A 21504-nucleotide genomic window follows, 5' to 3' on the forward strand; every position below is an offset into this window, starting at 1 on the left:
CGCCTGAGGTAGAGTATCTCATGATAAGCTGTAGACCACACTATCTACAATTGAAGTCGGAAGTTTATATACACTTAGGTTGGAGTCATTAAAACTTGTTTTTCAACCACTCCAGAAATTTCTTGTTAACAAACTATAGTTTTGGCAAGTCGGTTAGGACATCTACTTTGTGCATGACACAAGTAATTTTTCCAACAATTGTTTACAGACAGATTATTTCACTTATAATTCATTGTATCACATTTTCAGTGGGTCAGAAGTTTACATACACTAAGTTGACTGTGCCTTTAAACAGCTTGAAAAATCCCAGAAAATTATGTCATGGCTTTAGAAGCTTCTGATAGGCTAATTGACATAATTTGAGTCAATTGGAGGTGTACCTGTGGATGTATTTCAAGGCCTACCTTCAAACCCAGTGCCTCTTTGCTTGACATCATGGGAAAATCAAAAGAAATCAGCCATGACCTCAGAAGAAAAAAATGTAGACCTCCACAAGTCTATTTCATCTTTGGGAGCAATTTCCAAATGCCTGAAGGTACCAAGTTTATCTGTACAAACAAAGTACGCAAGTGTAAACACCATGGGACCATGCAGCCGTCATACCACTCAGGAAGGAGATGTGTTCTGTCTCCTAGAGATGAACGTACTTTGGTGTGAAAAATACAAATCAATCCCAGAACAACAGCCTTGTGAAGATGCTGCAGGAAACAGGTACAAAAGTATCTACATCCACAGTAAAACGAGTCCTATGTCGACATAACCTGAAAGGCCGCTCAGCAAGGAAGAAGCCACTGCTCCAAAACCGCCATAAAAAAGCCAGACTACGATTTGCAACTGCACATGGGGACAAAGATCGTACTTTGTGGAGAAATGTCCTCCGGTCTGAAAAATAACTGTTTGGCATAATGACCTTCGTTATGTTTGGAGGAAAAAGGGGAAGGCTTGCAAGCTGAAGAACACCATCCCAACCGTGAAGCACGGGGTGGCAGCATCATGTTGTGGGGGTGCTTTGCTGCAGGAGGGACTGGTGCACTTCACAAAATAGATGGCATCATGAGGCAGGACAATTATGTGAATATATTGAAGCAACATCTCAAGACATAAGTCAGGAAGTTAAAGCTTGGTCGCAAATGGGTCTTGCAAATAGACAATGACCCCAAGCATACTTCCAAAGTTGTGGCAAAATGGCTTAAGGACAACAAAGTCAAGGTATTAGAGTGGCCATCACAAAGCCCTGACTTCAATCCTATAGAAAATTTGTGGGCAGAACTGAAAAAGCGTGTGTGCGAGCAAGGAGGCCTACAAACCTGACTCAGTTACACCAGCTCTGTCAGGAGGAATGGGCCAAATTTCACCCAACTTATTGTGGGAAGCTTGTGGAAGGCTACCTGAAACATTTGACCCAAGATATACAATTTAAAGGCAATGCTACCAAATACTAATTGAGTGTATGTAAACTTCTGACCCACTGGGAATGTGATGAAAGAAATTAAAGCTGAAATAAATAATTCTCTCTACTATTATTCTGACATTTCACATTCTTAAAATAAAGTGGTGATCCTAACTGACCTAAGACAGGGCATTTTTACTAGGATTAAATGTCAGGAATTGTGAAACTGAGTTTAAAGGTGTTTGGCTAAGGTGTATGTAAACTTCCGACTTCAACTGTACCAAGAGAGTTTTCATCTGTATTTTTCATACCACCACAGAACTATGGTGGTACTAAGACCGCACTCAATGAGCTGTATACCACCATAAGCAAACAGGACAACGCGCATCCAGAGATGCCCCTCCTAGTGGCCAGGGACTTTAATGCAGGGAAACTTAAATGCGTTTTTCCTAATTTCTACCAGCATGTTAAATTTGCAACCAGAGGGAAAGAAACTCTAGACCACCTTTACTCCACACACAGAGATGCGTATAAAGCTCTCCCTCGCCCTCCATTTGGCAAATCTGACCATAATTCTATCTTCCTGATTCCTACTTATAAGCAAAAATTAAAGCAGGAAGCACCAGTGACTCGGTCAATAAAAAAATGGTCAGATGAAGCAGATGCTAAGCTACAGGACGGTTATGCTAGCACAGACTGGAATATGTTCCGGGATTCTTCCGATCCCATTGAGGAGTACACCACATCAGTCACTGGCTTCATCAATAAGTGCATCGATGACGTCGTCCCCACAGTGACTGTGCGTACATACCCCAACCAGAAACCATGGATTACAGACAACATCTGCACTGAGCTAAAGGGTAGAGCTGCCGCTTTCAAGGAGCGGGTCTCTAACCCAGAAGCTTATAAGAAATCCTGCTGTGCACTCCGACGATCAAACAGGCAAAGTGTCAATACAGGACTAAGATCAAATCGTACTACTCCGGCTCCGATGCTTGTCGGATGTGGCAGGGCTTGCAAACTATTACAGACTACAAAGGGAAGCACAGCCAAGAGCTGCCCAGTGACACGAGCCTACCAGACAAGCTAAATTAATTCTATGCTCGCTTCGAGGCAAGTAACACTGAAACATGCATGAGAGCATCAGCTGTTCCGGATGACTGTTCGATCACGCTCTCCTCAGCCGACGTGAGTAAGACCTTTAAATAGGTCAACATTCACAGACGGATTACCAGGACGTGTACTCCATGCATGCGCTGACCAACTGGCAAGTGTCTTCACTGGTATTTTCAACCTCTCCCTGTCTGAGTCTGTAATACCAACATCTTTCAAGCAGACCAGCATAGTCCCTGTGCCCAAGAACACTAAGGTAACCTGCCTAAATGACTACCGACCAGGGCACTCACGTCGGTAGCCATGAAGTGCTTTGAAAGGCTGGTCATGGCACACATCAACACCATTATCCCAGAAACCCTAGATCCACTCCAATTTGCATACCGCCCCAACAGATCCACATATGATGCAATCTCTATTGCACTCCACACTGCCCTTTCCCACCTGGACATAAGGAACACCTATGTGAGAATGCTATTCATTGACTACAGCTCAGCGTTCAACACCATAGTGCCCTCAAAGCACACCACTAAGCTAAGGACCCTGGGACTAAACACCTCCATCTGCAACTGGATCCTGGACTTCCTGACAGGCCGCCCCCAGGTGGTAAGGGTAGGTAACAACACATCCACACGCTGGTCCTCAACACGGGGGCCCCTCAGGGGTGTGTGCTCAGTCCCCTCCTGTACTCCCTGTTTAGTCATGACAGCACGGCCAGGCACGACTCCAACACCATCAATAATTTTGCTGATGACACAACAGTGGTAGGCTTGGTCACCGACAACAATGAGACAGCCTATAGGGAGGAGGTCATACCTGGCTGTGTGGTGCCAGGACAACAACCTCTCCCTCAACGTGATCTAAAGACATGATTGTGGACTACAGGAAAAGGAGGACCGATCACGCCCCCATTCTCATCGACCGGGCTGTAGTGGAGCAGGTTGAGAGCTTCAAGTTCCTTGGTGTCCACATCACCAACAAACTAACATGGTCCAAGCACACCAAGACAGTGGTGAAGAGGGCATGACAAAACCTATTCCCCGTCAGGGACTGAAAAGATTTGGCATAGGTCCTCAGATCGTCAATAGGTTCTACAGCTGCACCATCGAGAGCATCCTGACTGGTTGCATTACTGCATGGTATGGCAACTGCTCGGCCTCCTACCGCAAGACGCTACAGAGGGTAGTGCGTACGGCCCAGTACATCACCGGGGCCAAGCTTCCTGCCATCCAGGACCTCTATACCAGGCTGTGTCAGAGAAAGGCCATAATAATTGTCAAAAGACTCCAGCCACCCTAGTCATAGACTGTTCTCTCTGCTCCTGCACGGTAAGCGGTACCGGAGCGCCAAGTCTAGATCCAAGAGGCTTCTAAACAGCTTCTACCCTCACGCTATGAGACTACTGAACATCTAATCTAATGGCTACCCAGACTATTTGCATTGCCCTCCCCCCTTTATTGTTGGTTAAGGGCTCCACCAGTCATACAAGGAGAATGGTCTAATGCAGGGCTCTCCAACCCTGTTCCTGGAGAGCTACCCTCCTGTAGGTTTTTCACTCCAACACCAGTTGTAATTAACCTGATTCTTCTTATCAACTAACTAATTATTAGAATCAGGTGTGCTATATTAGGGTTGGAGCGAAAACCTACAGGACGATAGCTCTCCAGGAACAGGGTTGGAGAGCCTTGGTCTAATGCCTCCCGTCAAAAGAGAGCTACACCTGAAGCATGAGGACTTGCAGCGAGTTGTGAAACTTCATTAACAACTATGCAGAGGATAATGCAATAGTATTACCAGGACTCCACCCAGGACACAAATATTTTGGTGGAAAGCTGCTGCCATCTCAAGACCAGAGTGAACACTTTGTCGGAGATTGCTGGTGTTGTGAAGGACAGTACTGTGACAGTGGTCAACATCCCACAGCTGGTTGGACTGGAGGATGTTACAGTGCTGGTGGAAAGCTATGGCTGGCAACAACACCTGACTCCGTACTTCAGGACACTGCCACAGATCAAGCAGTACCAGCACTTCAGGTGAATATCATTTTCCTTGCATTGTATGAGGTTATTCTTCTTATCTAAACTTGGGAGGTGAATTGATGTCATGCAAGGTTGTAATGTCGTCTAATTTTTGTTGGTTATTTCCTATTTTACAGCTTCATTGCTCTGGAGCCTGGTGTTGTTGTCGCCAAGAAGCGTTCGGACTGAGTCGGGACCAGGTTTCAGCTGCTGCGCAACGCTGACATTCTTCCTCCCGTAGATGGTCTGCCTGTACAAGCACCACCTGGACTGGACACAGCTAGACAAACTCATCTTTTTGAGAAGATCAGGGAGTGTTGTGACGAAGAGGCTATTGACATCACATGCTCTGCACCAAAGTCAAGGGCAGGACAGAAACAGGCTATCCGAATATAGAGTCCCTTGTTCATGCGTGGTTCGTACGGACCAGTTCATCACTGGGGGAGAGTTCCCAGTCATCAGCACTATCTGCAGTGCCTCTATGGACATTCGCATGACTCTCTCCTAACACATATGTTGCTGCTACAATTTTTCTTTTTTTATCCTGCTGCTCAGCCACTTGTGATTGTATGCATATAACTACCTCATCTATCACCAGTATCACTGATATTGTTATTGATATTGTTATTGTACATACGGTATATTATTTTGTTCTTTCTCTACTGGCATTGACACTTGTTATTTTGTTCTTTATATTGACACTATCTATTTTTGATATTGCTACTATGCAAGTAACCATTTCGCTGTACTGTTTACACTTTCTGTAGAGACCCATCCACTTAGCAAGATGTGGCTGGGGGTTAGAGCATTTCTTTCACATGACCCATCAATTTAGACAAGTGTGTCTGGGTAAGCATCAACTAATATTATCTAATTTATCTGGACACTTTCTGTTTACCTGGAATTTTTCCTTATGGTAGGCTACTACTTTTACCACTTTTAGTCTTAATCTTCACCACACTACATGACCTTTAGCACATGGCCTCACATGTGAATCCTTAAAGAGATGGGTGGGGCTAAGGCTTAAGAGGGTGTGAACAATGCTGAATGGGTGTAGACAAAAGAGCTCTCCAGTAGGTGAACCAAAACATTCTACGGCCATTTTCTCAAAAAGTGGAGTTACAAGTTTATCAATTTTCAAATCAGAATTACTTTCCCATTGTTCCTCAAATGCAGTGTATGATATACCATTTTGTAGCTCTGAGTCTCTACTTTTATCCAATGTAAATACACAATTTCAAATGTTGCTACATAAGATAGAATCAAGGCTGAATCATATGCTGAGCACTTGTTGGCTGCTTTTCTATCACTCTGCGGTCTAACTCATCCCAAACCATCTCAATTGGTTTGAGGTCAGGATATTGTGGATGCCAGGTAATCTGATGCAGCACTCTATCACTCTCCTTTGTCAAATAGCCCTTACACAGCCTGGAGGTATGTTTTGGGTCATTGTCCTGTTGAAAAACAAGTGATAGTCCCACTAAGCACAAACCAGATGGGATGGCGTATCGCTGCAGAATGCTGTGGTAGCCATGCTGGTTAAGTGTGTCTTGAATTCTAAATAAATCACAAACAGTGTCACCAGCAAAGTACCCCCAGACCATCACACCTCCTCCTCCGTGCTTCACGGTGGGAACCACACATGCGGAGATCATCTGTTCCCCTACTCTTTGTCTCACAAAGACACAGTGGTTGTAACCAAAAATCTCAAGTTGGACTCATCAGACCAAAGGACAGATTTCCACCGGTCTAATGTCCATTGCTCGTGTTTCTTGCCCTAAGCAAGTCTCTTCTTATTATTGGTGTCCTTTGGCAGCGGTTTCTTTGCAGCAATTTGACCATGAAGGCCTGATTCACGCAGTCTCCTCTGAACAGTTGATGTTGAGATGTGTCTTGAACTCTGTGAAGCATTTATTTGGGCTGCAATCTGAGATGCAGTTAACTCTAATGAACTTATCCTCTGCAGCAGAGCGAACTCTGGGTCTTCCTTTTCTGTGGCGGTCTTCATAAGATCCAGTTTCATCATTGATGGTTTTTGCGACTGCACTTGAAGAAACTTTACATTTTCCGGATTGACTGACCTTCATGTCTTAAAGTAATGATGGACTGTCGTTTCTCTTTGCTTATTTGAGCTGTTCTTGCCATAATATGGACTTGGTTTTTTACCAAATAGGGCTATCTTCTGTATACCTTGTCACAACACAACTGATTGGCTCAAACGTATTAAGAAGGAAAGAAATTCCACTAATGAACATTTAACAAGGCACACCTCTTACTTTAAATGCATTCCAGGTGACTACCTCATGGAACTGGTTGAGATAATACCAAGAGTGTGCAAAGCTGTCATCAAGGCAAAGGGTGGCTACTTTGAAGAATCTCAAATATAAAATATATTTTGATTTGTTTAACACTTTTTTGGTTACCACATGATTGCAAATGTGTTATTTCATAGTTTTGGTGTTTTCACTATTATTCTACAATGTAGAACATTTTACAAAAATCTCTTGAATGAGTAGGTGTGTCCAAACTTTTGACTGGTACTATATAAACTCAGCAAAAAGAGAAACACCCTTTCACTGTCAACTGTGTTTATTTTCAGCAAACTTAACATGTGTAAATATTTGTATGAACATAACAAGATTCAACAACTGAGACATAAACTGAACAAGTTCCACAGACATGTGACTAACAGAAATGTAATAACGTGTCCCTGAACAAAGGGGTAACAGTCAGTATCTGGTGTGGCCACCAGTTGCATTAAGTACTGCAGTGCATCTCCTCCTCATGGACGGCACCAGATTTGCCAGTTCTTGCTGTGAGATGTTACCCCACTCTTCCACCAAGGTGCCTGCAAGTTCCCAGACATTTCTGGGGGCAATGGCCCTAGCCCTCACCCTCCGATCCAAGAGGTCCCAGACGTGCTCAATGGGATTGAGATCCGGGCTCTTCGCTGGCCATGGTAGAACACTGACATTCCTGTCTTGCAGGAAATCACACACAGAACAAGCAGTATGGCTGGTGGCATTTTCATGCTGGAGGGTCATGTCAGGATGAGCATGCAGGAAGGGTACCACATGAGGGAGGAGGATGTCTTCCCTGTAACGCACAGCGTTGAGATTGCCTGTAATGACAACAGGCTCAGTCCGATGATGCTGTGACACACTGCCCCAGACCATGATGGACCCTCCACCTCCAAATCGATCCCGCTCCAGAGTACAGGCCTCGGTGTAACGCTCTTTCCTTCAACGATAAACGTGAATCTGACCATCACCCCTGGTGAGACAAAACCGCAACACATCAGTGAAGAGCACTTTTTGCCAGTCCTGTCTGGTCCAGCGACGGTGGGTTTGTGCCCATAGGCGACGTTGTTGCCGGTGATGTCTGGTGAGGACCTGCCTTACAACAATCCCTCAGTCCAGTCTCTCTCAGCCTATTGCGGACAGTCTGAGCACTGATGGAGGGATTATGCGTTCCTGGTGTAACTCGGGCAGTTGTTGTTGCCATCCTGTACTTGTCCCGCAGGTGTGATGTTCAGATGTACCGATCCTGTGCAGGTGTTTTTACACGTAGTCTGCAACTGTGAGGACGATCAGCTTTCCGTCCTGTCTCCCTGTAGCGCTGTCTTACAGTACAGACATTGCAATTTATTTCCCTGGCCACATCTGCAGTCCTCATGCCTCCTTGCAGCATGCCTAAGGCACGTTCACACAGATGAGCAGGGACCCTGGGCATCTTTCTTTCAGTGTTTTTCAGAGTCAGTAGAAAGGCCTCTTTAGTGTCCTAAGTTTCCATAACTGTGACCTTAATTGCCTACCATCTGTATGCTGTTAGTGTCTTAACGACCGTTACACAGATGCATGTTCATTAATTGTTTATGGGTCATTGAACAAGCATGGGAAACATTGTTTAAACCCTTTACAAATGAAGATCTGTGAAGTTATTTGGATTTTTACAAATGATCTTTGAAAGACAGCGTCCTGAAAAAGGGACGTTTCTTTTTTTGCTGAGTTTACATTTTAAACATCACGCGTAGCCTACATTTCAGTACATACACACAAAATATCTAGGTCAAATAGGGGAGAGGCATAGTGCGGTGATGTGTTGCCGTTTCAGTTTTTTTAAACCAGGTTTCTTGTTCATTTGAGCAATCTGAGATGGAAGGGAGTTCCATGCAATCATGGCTCTATATAATACTGTACTTTTTCTTGAATTTGTTCTGGACTGTGAAAAGACCCCTGGTGACATGTCTGGTGGGGTAAGTGTGTGTCAGAGCTGTGTTTAAGTTGACTATGCAAACCATTTTGAATTTTCTTATGAAAAGAAGAAGTGATGCAGTCAGTCTCTCCTCTACTTTTAGCTAAGAGAAATTGGCATGTATATTATTGATATTAGCCCGCTGATTATAGTGAAGAGCAAGACGTGCTGCTCTATGGGCCAGCTGTGATTTTCTAGGTCCTTCTTTGCAGCACCTGACCATATGACTGGGCAATAATCAAGATAAGATAAAACTAGACCCTGCAGGAGTGTGGTTTAAAAAAAGCAGAGCATCTCTTTATCACGGACAGACCATGTAAACATTATTAAAGTAACCAGTGTTCAATGACTCTATGTACGTAGGGCAAAGCAGTCTCTAAGGTGCAGGGTAGAGTACCGGGTGGTAGCTAGCTAGTAACAGTGACTAAGGTTCAGGTTAGGGTACTGGGTGGAGGCCGGCTAGATTAACATTTTGATGGCCTTTTGATGGATAGAAGCTGTTTAATTAACAGTGTCTCGGTCCCAGCTTTGATGCACCTGTACTGTTTCCACCTTCTAGATGGTAGCGGGGTGAACGGGCCATGGCTTGGGTGGCTGAGATCCTTGATGATCGTCTTGGCCTTCCTGTGACACCGGGTGCTGTAGACATCCTGGAGGGCTGGCAGTGTGCCCCCGATGATGCGTTTGGCCGACCGCACCATCCTCTGGAGAGCTCTGCGGTTGTGGACAGTGCAATTGCCGTACCAGGTGGTGATACAGCCCGACAGAATGCTCTCAATGGTGCATATGTAGAACTTTGTGAGGTTCCTATGGGCATAGCCAAATCTCTTCAGTGCTGTAGCGCCTTTTTCACCACACTTTCTGTGTGAAGGGACCATTTCAGGTCGTCAGTGATGTGCACGCCAAGGAAATTGAAGCCTTTGACCTTCTCGGCTGCGGCCCCGTCGATGTGGATGGGGGGTGATCTCTCTGCTGTCTCCTGTAGACCACGATCAGCTCCTTTGTTTTGTTGACGTTGAGGGAAAGATTATTCTCCTGGCACCACTCCGCCAGGGCTCTCACCTCCTTCCTGTAGGCTGTCTCGTCATTGTTGGTAATCAGGCCTACCACTGTTGTCTTGTCAGCAAACTTGAGGATTGAGTTGGAGACTTGCGTAGCCACGCAGTCATGGATGAACAGGGAGTACAGGAAAGGGCTGAGCACACACCCCTGTGGGGCCCCAGTGTTGAGGATCAGTGTGTCAGAGGTGTTGTTGCTTACCTTCACCACTTGGGGTCGGCCAGTTAAGAGTTGCACAGGGAGGGGTACAGACCCAGGGCCCTCAGCTTAGTGATGAACTTGGAGGGCACTAGGGTGTTGAAGACTGAGCTGTTGTCTCACATAAGTATTTCTCTTGTACAGGTGGGATAGGGCAGTGTGCAGGGAAATGGCCATTGCTTCGTCCGTGGATCTGTTGAGGTGGTATGCAAATTGTATGGGGTCTAGGTTGTCGGGCAAGGTGGAGGTGATATGACCCATAACTAGCCTTTCAAAGCACTTCATGATGAAAGAAGTGAGTGCTACGGGGCGATAGTCATTTAGTTCAGTTACATTCCCTTTCTTGGGTACAGGAACAATGGTGGACATCTTGAAGCAGTCTGGACACGATTAAAGAAATTGGGTGTGTTACTGCAGGGCTGGAATGAAAGCCTGAACACCCATGTAAATCTCCAGGACCGTTACCTGGATGGAACAGCAATGGTCATGTGGTGCAATAGTTTTTTTGTGGTTTGAAACAGTCCTGTTCAATGCATAGCAACATGCAGTGCCTTCCAAAAGTATTCACACCCCTTGTTCCACATTTTTTTGTGTTACAAAGTGGGATTAAAATTGATTTAATATGCATTTTTTTGTCAACGATCTACACAAAATAATGTGTAATGTCAAAGTGGAAGAAAAATGTATATATCTTGATTAGATAAGTATTCAACCCCCTGAGCCAATACATGTTACAATCACCTTTGGCAGCGATTACAGCAGTGAGTATTTCTGGGTAAGTCTCTAAGAGCTTTCCACACCTGGATTGTGCAACATTTGCCCATTATTCTTTTCAAAATTCTTCAAGCTCTGTCAAATTGGTTGTTGATCATTGCTCGACAACCATTTTCAGGTCTTTCCATAGATTTTCAAGCAGATATAAGTCAAAACTGTAACTCGGCCACTCAAGAACATTCACTGTCTTCTTGGTAAGCAACTCCAGTGTAGATTTGGCCTTTTGTTTTAGGTTATTGTCCTGCTGAAAGGTGAATTCATCTCCCAGTGTCTGGTGGAAAGCAGACTGAACCAGGCTATCCTCTAAGATTTTGCCTGTGCTTAGCTCAATTCCGCTTCTTTTTTATCCTGAAAAACTCCTCAGTCCTTAACGATTACAAGCATACCTATAACATGATGCAGTCACCACTATGCTTGAATATATGGAGAGTGGTACTCAGTAATGTGTTGTATTGGATTTTCCCCAAACAGAACACTCAGTATTCAGGACAAGAAGTTAATTGCATTGCCACATTTTTTACAGTGCCTTGATAGTTGTTAGTTACTTAGTACCTTGTTGCAAACAGGATGCATGTTTTGGAGTATTTTTATTCTGTACAGGCTTCCTTCTTTTCACTCTGTAAATTAGCTTAGTATGTGGAGTAACTGCAATGTTGTTGATCCATCCTCAGTTTTCTCCTATCACAGCAATTAAACTCTGTTACTATTTTAAAGTCAGCATTGGCCTCATGGTGAAATCCCAGAATGGTTTCCTTCCTCTCTGGCAATTGAGTTAGGAAGGACGCCTTTATCTTTGTAGTGACTGGGTGTATTGATACACCATCCAAAGTGTAATTTATAACTTCATCATGCTCAAAGGGATATTCAATGTCTGCTTCGACCCCCCCCCCCCCTATAATAAACACTATAATTGCACACAGAGTGAGTCCATGCAACTTATTATGTGACTTGTTAACCAATTTTTTACTTCGGAATGTATTTAGGTTTGCCATAAAAAAAGGGTTGAGTAGTTATTGACACAAGACATTTCAGCTTTTCATTTTTTATTAATTTGTAAAAATTTTATAACATAATTCAACTTTGACATTATGGTGCATTGTGTGTAGTCCAGTAATACAAATAACACAACAAAATGTGGAAAAAGTCAAGGGATGTGAATACTTTCTGAAGGCACTGTACATGTTAAGTTACGTATTGGCAACTGTGGTATGCTACAACTGTGCTACGTGGAGGTTCTTTGAAATAAATGCAAGTCAGCAATAATGCTCTAAATGTGAACCACATTGTTCCAACTTCCAACAGACACAATGGTACATGTTAATTTACAATATTTGAACTGGGCAGTTTTGTTTCTTTTTGAAAGGGGGAGCAGGGTGGTTCTATCTAAATCCAGTTAAATGTACACGGCAACTCAGCCACAGTGAGGGTAAACAAAGAGCTGCTGGCTTCCTGAGTGTAAGCAGTTTTTTCGGACAAAGGAGAATGTAGCCTATGTGGCGCGGAGAGAGGGAGGATGTGAGCTGAGTTGTTGGTGGTTGTTGTGACTTCGAAAGTATTCTGTCACGTTCACGTTGTATTTAGCAGTAGAACGGTCTGAAAAGAAAACAACGTTCAACTGACAATTAGGTGGTCATAGACTACTTTCTTTTTGCAGTTCCAAGTAGTTAACAAAAGCATTGGTTGTGTCAGTTAGCACTGGATTTAATGCTACCAATTAAGACGTGAAATTAGATAATACAGTTGTAATACTTCAGCTTGTCCAGGAAAAGTAGGTAGCTGCCTCCTTTCGATGAAGCAACAGGAAAGCCCTCATTTCCCAATGAAATCGTTGCACTCGCACAACCGTACTCCCCGAAAGTTGAATGTTTACACGGCAGATGCTGGCAGGGGTAAGCGACCAAAAGATAACCTCGTAGCTGAGCTCCTCTGATTGGGCCTTGTTTTAATGGTGATCTGACTGCAACAAACCCAACGCTGGAGTGTGACCCTATTCCACCAAGGAATAACAGTAAAGTAGACAGTCGGCCCCTCTGTGGTCACTTTATTTTAGAAGTGGATCGAATGACTTCATTACATTTACATTTGAGTCATTTAGCAGACACTTTTATCCAGAGCGACTTACAGGAGCAATTAGGGTTAGGTGCCTTGCTCAAGGGCACATCTATAGTTTTCATTAATTTCCCTTTTAAATGGGTTTACAGTGGTTAAACTATTTGTTTTAGTTGTGTTCAGACTCTTAGTTAGCATAGTCTTATTTTGCATAGTCTTATTTTCACATATAAAAATAAAAATGTACACTACGTGGCCAAACATATGTGGACACCTGTTCGTCGAACAACTCAATCCTAAATCATGGTCATTAATATGGAGTTGGTTCCCCCTTTGCTGCAATAACAACATCCACTCTTCTGGGAAGGCTTTCCACTAGATGTTGGAACATTGCTGCGGGGATATGCTTCCATTCAGCCACAAGAGCATTAATGAGGTTGGGCACTGATGTTGGGCGATTAGGCCTGGCTCGCAGTCGACATTCCAATTCATCCCAAAGGTATTTGATGGGGTTGAGGTCAGGGCTCTGTGGAGGTCAGTCAAGTTCCTCCACACCGATCTGGTCAAACCATTTCTGTATGGACCTCAATTTGTGCACGGGGGCATTGTCATGGTGAAACAGGAAAGGGCCTTCCCCAAACTATTGCCACAAAGTTGGAAGCACAGAATCGTCTAGAATGTCATTGTATGCTGTAGTGTTAAGATTTCCCTTCACTGGAACTAAGGGGCCTAGACCGAACCATGAAAATCAGCCACAGACCATTATTCCTCCTCCACCAAACTTTACAGTTGGCATATGCATTTGGGCAGGTAGCGTTATCATGGCATCCGCCAAACCCAGATTTATCCATCGGACTGCCAGACACTCCAGAGAACGCGTTTCCACTGCTCCAGAGTCCAATGGCGGAGAGATTTACACCACTCTAGTCGACGCTTGGCGTTGCGTATGGTGATCTTAGGCTTGTGTGCGTCTGCTCGGCCATGGAAACGAATCAATCAATCAAATGTATTTGTAAAGCCCTTTTTACATCAGCCGATGTCACAAAGTGCTATACAGAAACCCAGCCTAATACCCCAAACAGCAAGCAATGCAGATGTAGAAGCATGGTGGCTAGGAAAAACTCCCTAGAAAGGCAGGAACCTAGGAAGAAATCTAGAGAGGAACCAGGCTCTGAGGGGTGGCCAGTTACTACAGGACATGGCCAAGATGTTCAAACATTCATAGATGACCAACAGGGTCAAATAATAATAATTTACAGGGGTTGTAGGTCAGCACCTCAGGAGTAAATGTCAGTTGGCTTTTCATAGCCGATCATTCAGAGTTAGAGACAGCAGGTGCGGTAGAGAGAGAGAGTTGAAAACACCGGTCCGGGACAAGGTAGCACGTCCGGTGAACAGGTCAGGGTCCCGCAGGCAGAACAGTTGAAACTGGAGCAGCAGCACGGCCAGGTGGACTGGGGATAGCAAGGAGTCATCAGGCCAGGTAGTCCTGAGGCATGGCCCTAGGGCTCAGATCCTCTGAGAGAAAGAGAGAAAGAGATAGAGGGAGCATACTTAAATTAACACAGGACACCAGATAAGACAGGAGAAATACTCCAGATATAACAGACTGATCCTAGCCCCCCGACACAAACTATTGCAGCATAAATACTGGAGGCTGAGAGAGGAGGGGTCGGGAGACACTGTGGCCCCGTCCGACAATACCCCCGAACAGGGCCAACCAGGCAGGATATAACCCCACCCACTTTGCCAAAGCACAGCCCCCACACCACTAGAGGGATATCCTCATCCACCAACTTACTACCCTGAGACAAGGCCGAGTATAGCCCACGAAGATCTCCCCCACGGCACGAACCCGAGGGGGGCGCCAACCCGGACAGGAAGATCACGTCAGTGACTCAACCCACTCAATTGACGCACCCCTCCTAGGGACGGCACGGAAGAGCACCAGTAAGCCAGTGACTCAGCCCCCGTAATAGGGTTAGAGGCAGAAAATCGCAGTGGAGAGAGGGGAACCGGCCAGGCAGAGACAGCAAGGGCGGTTCGTCTCTCCAGTGCCTTTCCTTTCACCTTCACACCCCTAGGCCAGACTACACTCATCATAGGACCTACTGAAGAGATGAGTCTTCAATAAAGACTTAAAGGTCGAGACCGAGTCTGCGTCTCTCACATCGATAGGCAGACCATTCCATAAAAATGGAGCACTATAGGAGAAAGTCCTGCCTCCAGCTGTTTGCTTAGAAATTCTAGGGACAATAAGGAGGCCTGCATCTTGTGACCGTAGCGTACGTGTAGATATGTACGGCAGGACCAGATCGGAGAGATAGGTAGGAGCAAGCCCATGTCATTTCATGAAGCTCCCAACGAACAGTTATTGTGCTGATGTTGCTTCCAGAGGTAGTTTGGAACTCTGTAGTGAGTGTTGCAACCGAGGACAGACGTTTTTTACACGCTGCATGCTTCAGCATTTGGCGGCCCCGTTCTGTGAGCTTGTGTGGCCTACCACTTTGCGGTTGAGCCATTACTCCTAGACGTTTATATTTCCCAATAACAGCACTTACAATTGACCGGCGCTTCTCTAGTGGGACAGAAATTTTATGAACTGACTTGTTGGAAAGGGGGCATCCTATGACGGTGCCACGTTGAAAGTCACTGAGCTCTTCAGTAAGGGCCATTCTACTGCCAATGTTTGTCTATGGAGATTTCATAGCTGTGTGCTCGAATTTATACATCTGTCAGCAACGGGTGTGGCTGAAATAGCCGAATCCGCTAATTTTCCTCATCAATCTACACACAGTACCCCATAATGACAAAGCAAAAACACAGTTTTAGAAATTTTTGCAAATGTATAAAAAAAATCATTAAATATTACATACGTATTCAGACTTTTTACTCAGTAATTTGTTGAAGCACCTTTGGCAGCGATTACAGCCTTAAGTCTTCTTGGCTATGACGCTACAAGCTTGGCACATCTGTATTTGGGGAGTTTCTCCCATTCTTTTCTCCCACTCAAGCTCTGTCAAGTTGGGTGGGGTGCGTCACTGAACAGCTATTTTCAGGTCTCTCCAGAGATGTTTGATCGGGTTCAAGTCCGGGGTCTGGCTGGGCCACTCAAGAACATTCAGAGACTAGGGTCGTTGTCCTGTTGGAAGGTGAACCTTCGCCCCAGTCTGAGATCCTGAGCGCTCTGGAGCAGGTTTTCTTGAAGGATCTCTCAGTACTTTACTCCATCTATCCATCCATCCTGACTAGTCTCCCAGTCCCTGCCACTGAAAAGCATCCCTACAGCATGATGCTGCCACCATCATGCTTCACCTTAGGGATTGTGCCAGGTTTCCTCCTGACGTGATGCTTGGCTTTCAGGCCAAAGAGTTCAATCTTGGTTTCATCAGACCTGAGAATCTTGTTTGTATGAAAGTCTTTAGGTGCCTTTTGGCAAACTCCAAGCGGGCTGTCATGTGCATTTTTTTTCTGTCTGGCCACTCTACCATAAAATCCGTATTGGTGGAGTGCTGCAGAGATCGTTGTCCTTCTGGAAGATTCTCCCATCTCCACACAGAAACTCTGGAGCCATGTCAGAGTGACCATTGGGTTCTTGGTCACCTCCCTGACCAAGGACCTTCTCCCTTAATTGCTCAGTTTGGCCGGGCGGCCAGCTCTAGGAAGAGTCTTGGTGGTTCCAAACTTCTTTCATTTAAGAATGATGGAGGCCACTGTGTTCTTGGGGACCTTCAATATTGCAGACATGTTTTGTTACCCTTCCCTAGATATGTGCCTCGACACAATCCTGTCTTGAATTCCTTTGACCTCATGGCTTAGTTTTTGCTTTGACATGCACTGTCAACTGTGGGACCTTATATAGACAGGTGTGTGCCTTTCCAAATCATGTCCAATCAAGTGAATTTACCACAGGTGGACTCCAATCAAGTTGTAGAAACATCTCAAGGATGATCATTGAAAACACGATGCACCTGAGCTCAATTTCGAGTCTCATTGTAAAGGGTCTGAATACTTATGTAAATTAGGTATTTCGGTTGTTTTTTTTGAATACATTTGCAAACATTTCTGAAAACCTGTTTTTTTAGAACAAGGCTATAATGTAACAAAATGTGGAAAACGTCAAGGGGTCTGAATAATTTCCGAATGCACTGTATATATCCTATATGATGAAACAAACAATCAACAGCTTCTTTTGTACTGTACCTTTTCAAGATGGCCTTTTCCCACATTTAATGGTTTCCCCTAGCCTGGTCTCATACTGTAAGTGCCATAGCCAACTGCTCTTCTATATCCTATGGTATGACACCATATTAATACAGAGAGGAGTTTGCTAAAGCACGAAACAGACTGGAACACCAGGCTAGGATACCACTGCCAGGATGTTTTTTTTCAATTTAAAGTTTTATTAAGTTTTCAATCAACCAACCAAACACATTCCACATTCACAGATGTGACAGACTTGAAAAAAAATAAAAATAATAATAAAAAGTTTTATATATATATATATATACATATACATACATACATACATATATATACACACACACACACACACACACACACACACACACACACACACACACACATACACACACACACACACACACACACACACACACACACACACACACAAATAATAATTATAACAACATTTAAAATATAGAACTTGCAGCAGCACTATCAAGGTTCTTATTAGCTATTTCCAGCCTTAGCTGAGATGACGAGCCAATAATTAGTTTTTAGATTTTACAGCACCTTACACAACACGCATTTGCTCATCTCCCTGATCCCCCCATTCACTCTGTCCAATTTGAAATATAGTTGAGTAGTGGAGACCAGAGTCTATCAAACTTGGGCTGTCTCTTGTGGAGGTCATAAGTGAGCTTTTCAAGAGGGAGAAAGTCAACAATCTGGTCAATCCACATTTTAAATGTAGGAGAGGTACTAGAGGCCCACAATAGAAGAATACATTTCTTAGCAAAGTATGTAATGGTCATGAGCAAATTTTCTCTGTCAGGATCAAGAACAAAGTCCTGCTGGGCATTAAGAAGATAGAGACACGGGGTCATATCAAACTGTACATCTAGTATTTTCTGTGCAGCAGTATGTATAGATTGCCAAAATCTGGCAATCTCTCTACAGCTCCAAAATACATGCATATAGGTTCCACTTTCAGAGGTACATCTTTTACAGTTAGGAGAAATGTCTGTTTTCATTTTATGGAGTCTCAAGGGAGTGTAATAAAATTTGTACAACAATTTGTAATTAGATTCTTTCATTTTTACATTAGTAGAGGAGCAGTATACCCTGTCGCAAACCTCCGCCCATAACTCATCACTGATAGTCAGACCAAGGTCCTTTTCCCAGATTATTTTCAAAGGAGTAAAGGAGGAGCCTCCTTTCTCAGAAAGGAGTCTATAGATATAGGATATTTTGCCTTTAATGGATTGTGCTGTGACAAGAAGGGTTTCAACTTCATTCAACTGAGTTCTAAACCTCCTCTTGGAAGTAAATGAGGAGATGACATGTCTAATTTGAAGATATTTAAAAAAAAAATGGGATCTTGGCACATTGAATTCACTGCAGAGCTCTTGAAAGGATTTCAGTGTAGTGGTCTTCTGATGAAATAGGTCTGAAAGGGTCCTGATTCCTAGAGTATGCCAAAGATTAAAGTCTGCCAGGATGTTTTGATTAAAATGGTAAATTTATATGGGGTGTGTTCTTGTCTACACAGGTACAATGGCTCCCTACCCAACGGAGACAGGGGGAGGCGGAAAAGCCGCTTTGCACTGTGCCGGAGACCCAAGGCCAGCGGGGTGAAACCCAGCACAGTACACGTGGCGTGCACACCTCAGGCAGCCAAGGTAGGAGCTAGGAAACAGTCATACTGTATGCTTGAATTTAAGACTTATTTCTGTAATCGTAGAAAATCTCTCATATAATGTAATGTATGCTTGATAAAAACAAGACGATAGTGACGGCATTGTCTCTTGTTGCACTAATACACAATCTTCTCTCTATAATAGGCATTATATCTCCACTCAGAACAGGGGCGCCTGAAGTAAATGTAATTGGTAATGACATCATCCTGCTACTCCTAACATCAAACTTTTCCCTCACCACCTGCAGGCCATCAGCAACAAGGACCAGCACAGTATCTCCTACACTCTGTCCCGGGCCCAGACGGTGGTGGTGGAGTACACTCATGACAGCAATACAGACATGTTCCAGGTGAGTGTGTCCCCAGTGTGTCCTCACTGCTCAAGTCAAGCCTGGTCCCAGATCTGTTGTGCTGTCTTGCCAACTCACATGGTCGACTGTGTGATCACGCTCGCCGTAGCCGATGTGAGTAAGACCTTTGAACAGGTTAACATTCACAAGGCCGCAGAGCCAGACGGATTACCAGGAAGCATACACAGAGCATGCGCTGACCAGCTGGCAAGTGTCTTCACTGACATTTTCAACCTCTCCCTGACCCTGTTTGTAGCACCTACATGTTTCAAGCAGACCACCATAGTCCCTGTGCCCAAGAACGCCAAGGTAACCTGTCTAAATGACTATCGCCCCGTAACAGTCACATCTGTAGACATGAAATGCTCTAAAAGGCTAGCGTTCATAGGCTAGGTTGAATAGGGAAAATTTGAGTATCATGTAGTAGCCTAAACCTATTGTTGTTACATTGAACTGGGTGAATGTAATATGAATGACAGTCATCCAATATGCTGTAATAGAAATAAGGCCATGCTCATAAAAAAAGTATCATCCTCCCTCATCTTGAAATTCACCGAGTGCCACTGCTGTACATCCTGTATAGATTGTACAGATTTGACGAATTACATTGTGGCTTTTCGAAGCTGATTCAGCAGGCAGTTAAGCAGTGAGACCGTATGGGGCTCAGGTGCACCCTGCCATTTCTTTCTGATAAGCCCACATCACCCTCTCTTCTCTCTCTCTCTCTCTCTCTCTCTCTCTCTCTCTCTCTTTCTTTCTCCCCCCTCTCTCTCCTTCTCTATCTATCACACACTCTCTCTCTCTCTCTCTCGCTCTCTCTCTCTCTCTCTCTCTCTCTCTCTCTCTCTCTCTCTCACACACACACACACACACACACACACACACACACACACACACACACACACACACACACACACACACACACACACACACACACACACACACACACACACACACACACACACACACACTCTCTTTCTCTCTCTCTTTTACATCTCTCTCTATAACTCTCTCTCTTTTACATCCCTGTTGTCTCCTGAATGAGTTTCCCTAAGTAGAGAATAATTGTTCCGTTCACACACCCAAGGAACAAATATCAAATCAAATCAAATGTATTTATATAGCCCTTCTTACATCAGCTGATATCTCAAAGTGCTGTACAGAAACCCAGCCTAAAACCCCAAACAGCAAGCAATGCAGGTGTAGAAGCACGGTGGCTAGGAAAAACTCCCTAGAAAGGCCAAAACCTAGGAAGAAACCTAGAGAGGAACCAGGCTATGAGGGGTGGCCAGTCCTCTTCTGGCTGTGCCGGGTGGAGATTATAACAGAACATGGCCAAGATGTTCAAATGTTCATAAATGACCAGCATGGTCAAATAATAATAATCACAGTAGTTGTCGAGGGTGCAACAAGTCAGCACCTCAGGAGTAAATGTCAGTTGGCTTTTCATAGCCGATCATTAAGAGTATCTCTACCGCTCCTGCTGTCTCTAGAGAGTTGAAAACAGCAGGTCTGGGACAGGTAGCACGTCCGGTGAACAGGTCAGGGTTCCATAGCCGCAGGCAGAACAGTTGAAACTGGAGCAGCAGCAAATATCATAGTGATGACAATAAGGAGCAATGTCTTTCTTCACATTCATAGAAAGTCTAAACACACACACACAGAGACCCTTGTCTCGACTGTCTCCACTCATAGTGATTTACAGGCGTGAACAGTCTGACGGTGGCCAGCGGTGCTGTTACTCCATTACGTCTGCATGACATCGATGACAGCCTCAGCTAACATAAATCTGAAAATGTTTCCCTTTCTTTCCTACATTAATTTTCCACCTGTCTTTTCTCTCAATCTCATAGTCCAAGTCCTGATCTGCATGTGCTTTAGCCAACTCTAACTAATGAATGGCATGAAAACGATAGAAGGCTTGGCTAACGGGCAACAATCTTAGTAAAAGCACTAATGGTTGAGAGACCACATTAAAAGGAGACAAGGAAAGGAAGCTATTTGAGTACTGAGACACATATCTGGGATTCCTTAAGCTAATCTAAATATAGAACTGAATCAGTTTAGTTACTATATATGCCTCTCTAAAAGCTATTTTTTTGCATAAACATTACTAAAGCTAAATGGAGTATACACTCTGATTACTCATATACCTCTTTTCCCTTCCATCCCAGATTGGGCGTTCCACAGAGAGCCCCATAGACTTTGTGGTGACGGACACGGTGCCTGGCAGCCAGCAGAGCCAAGGGGGGGAGGGCCAGACCCAGACCCAGTCTATCCAGAGCACCATCTCGCGCTTCGCCTGCCGCATCATCTGCCAGCGGATCCCGCCGTACACCGCTCGCATCTACGCCGCCGGCTTCGACTCCTCCAAGAACATCTTCCTGGGGGTGAGTTGGTGATTGTGATGACAACAAA

At 44.4% G+C, this 21504-nt stretch overlaps 1 protein-coding gene across 1 annotated transcript in view; it reads left to right on the plus strand.

Annotated features, from left to right (window-relative positions):
* Positions 1–21504, plus strand: part of LOC120065447 (E3 ubiquitin-protein ligase pellino homolog 1-like) — a 47505-nt gene that overhangs the window by 22479 nt on the left and 3522 nt on the right. The window contains exons 3-5 of the mRNA XM_039016472.1: positions 18590–18719; positions 18985–19086; positions 21261–21476. Of these exons, the coding sequence (XP_038872400.1) occupies positions 18590–18719; positions 18985–19086; positions 21261–21476 (448 nt within the window). The remainder of the gene's footprint in view (positions 1–18589; positions 18720–18984; positions 19087–21260; positions 21477–21504) is intronic.

The sequence above is a fragment of the Salvelinus namaycush genome, chromosome 2, assembly GCF_016432855.1.
Source record: "Salvelinus namaycush isolate Seneca chromosome 2, SaNama_1.0, whole genome shotgun sequence".
NCBI classification, from domain to species: domain Eukaryota; kingdom Metazoa; phylum Chordata; class Actinopteri; order Salmoniformes; family Salmonidae; genus Salvelinus; species Salvelinus namaycush.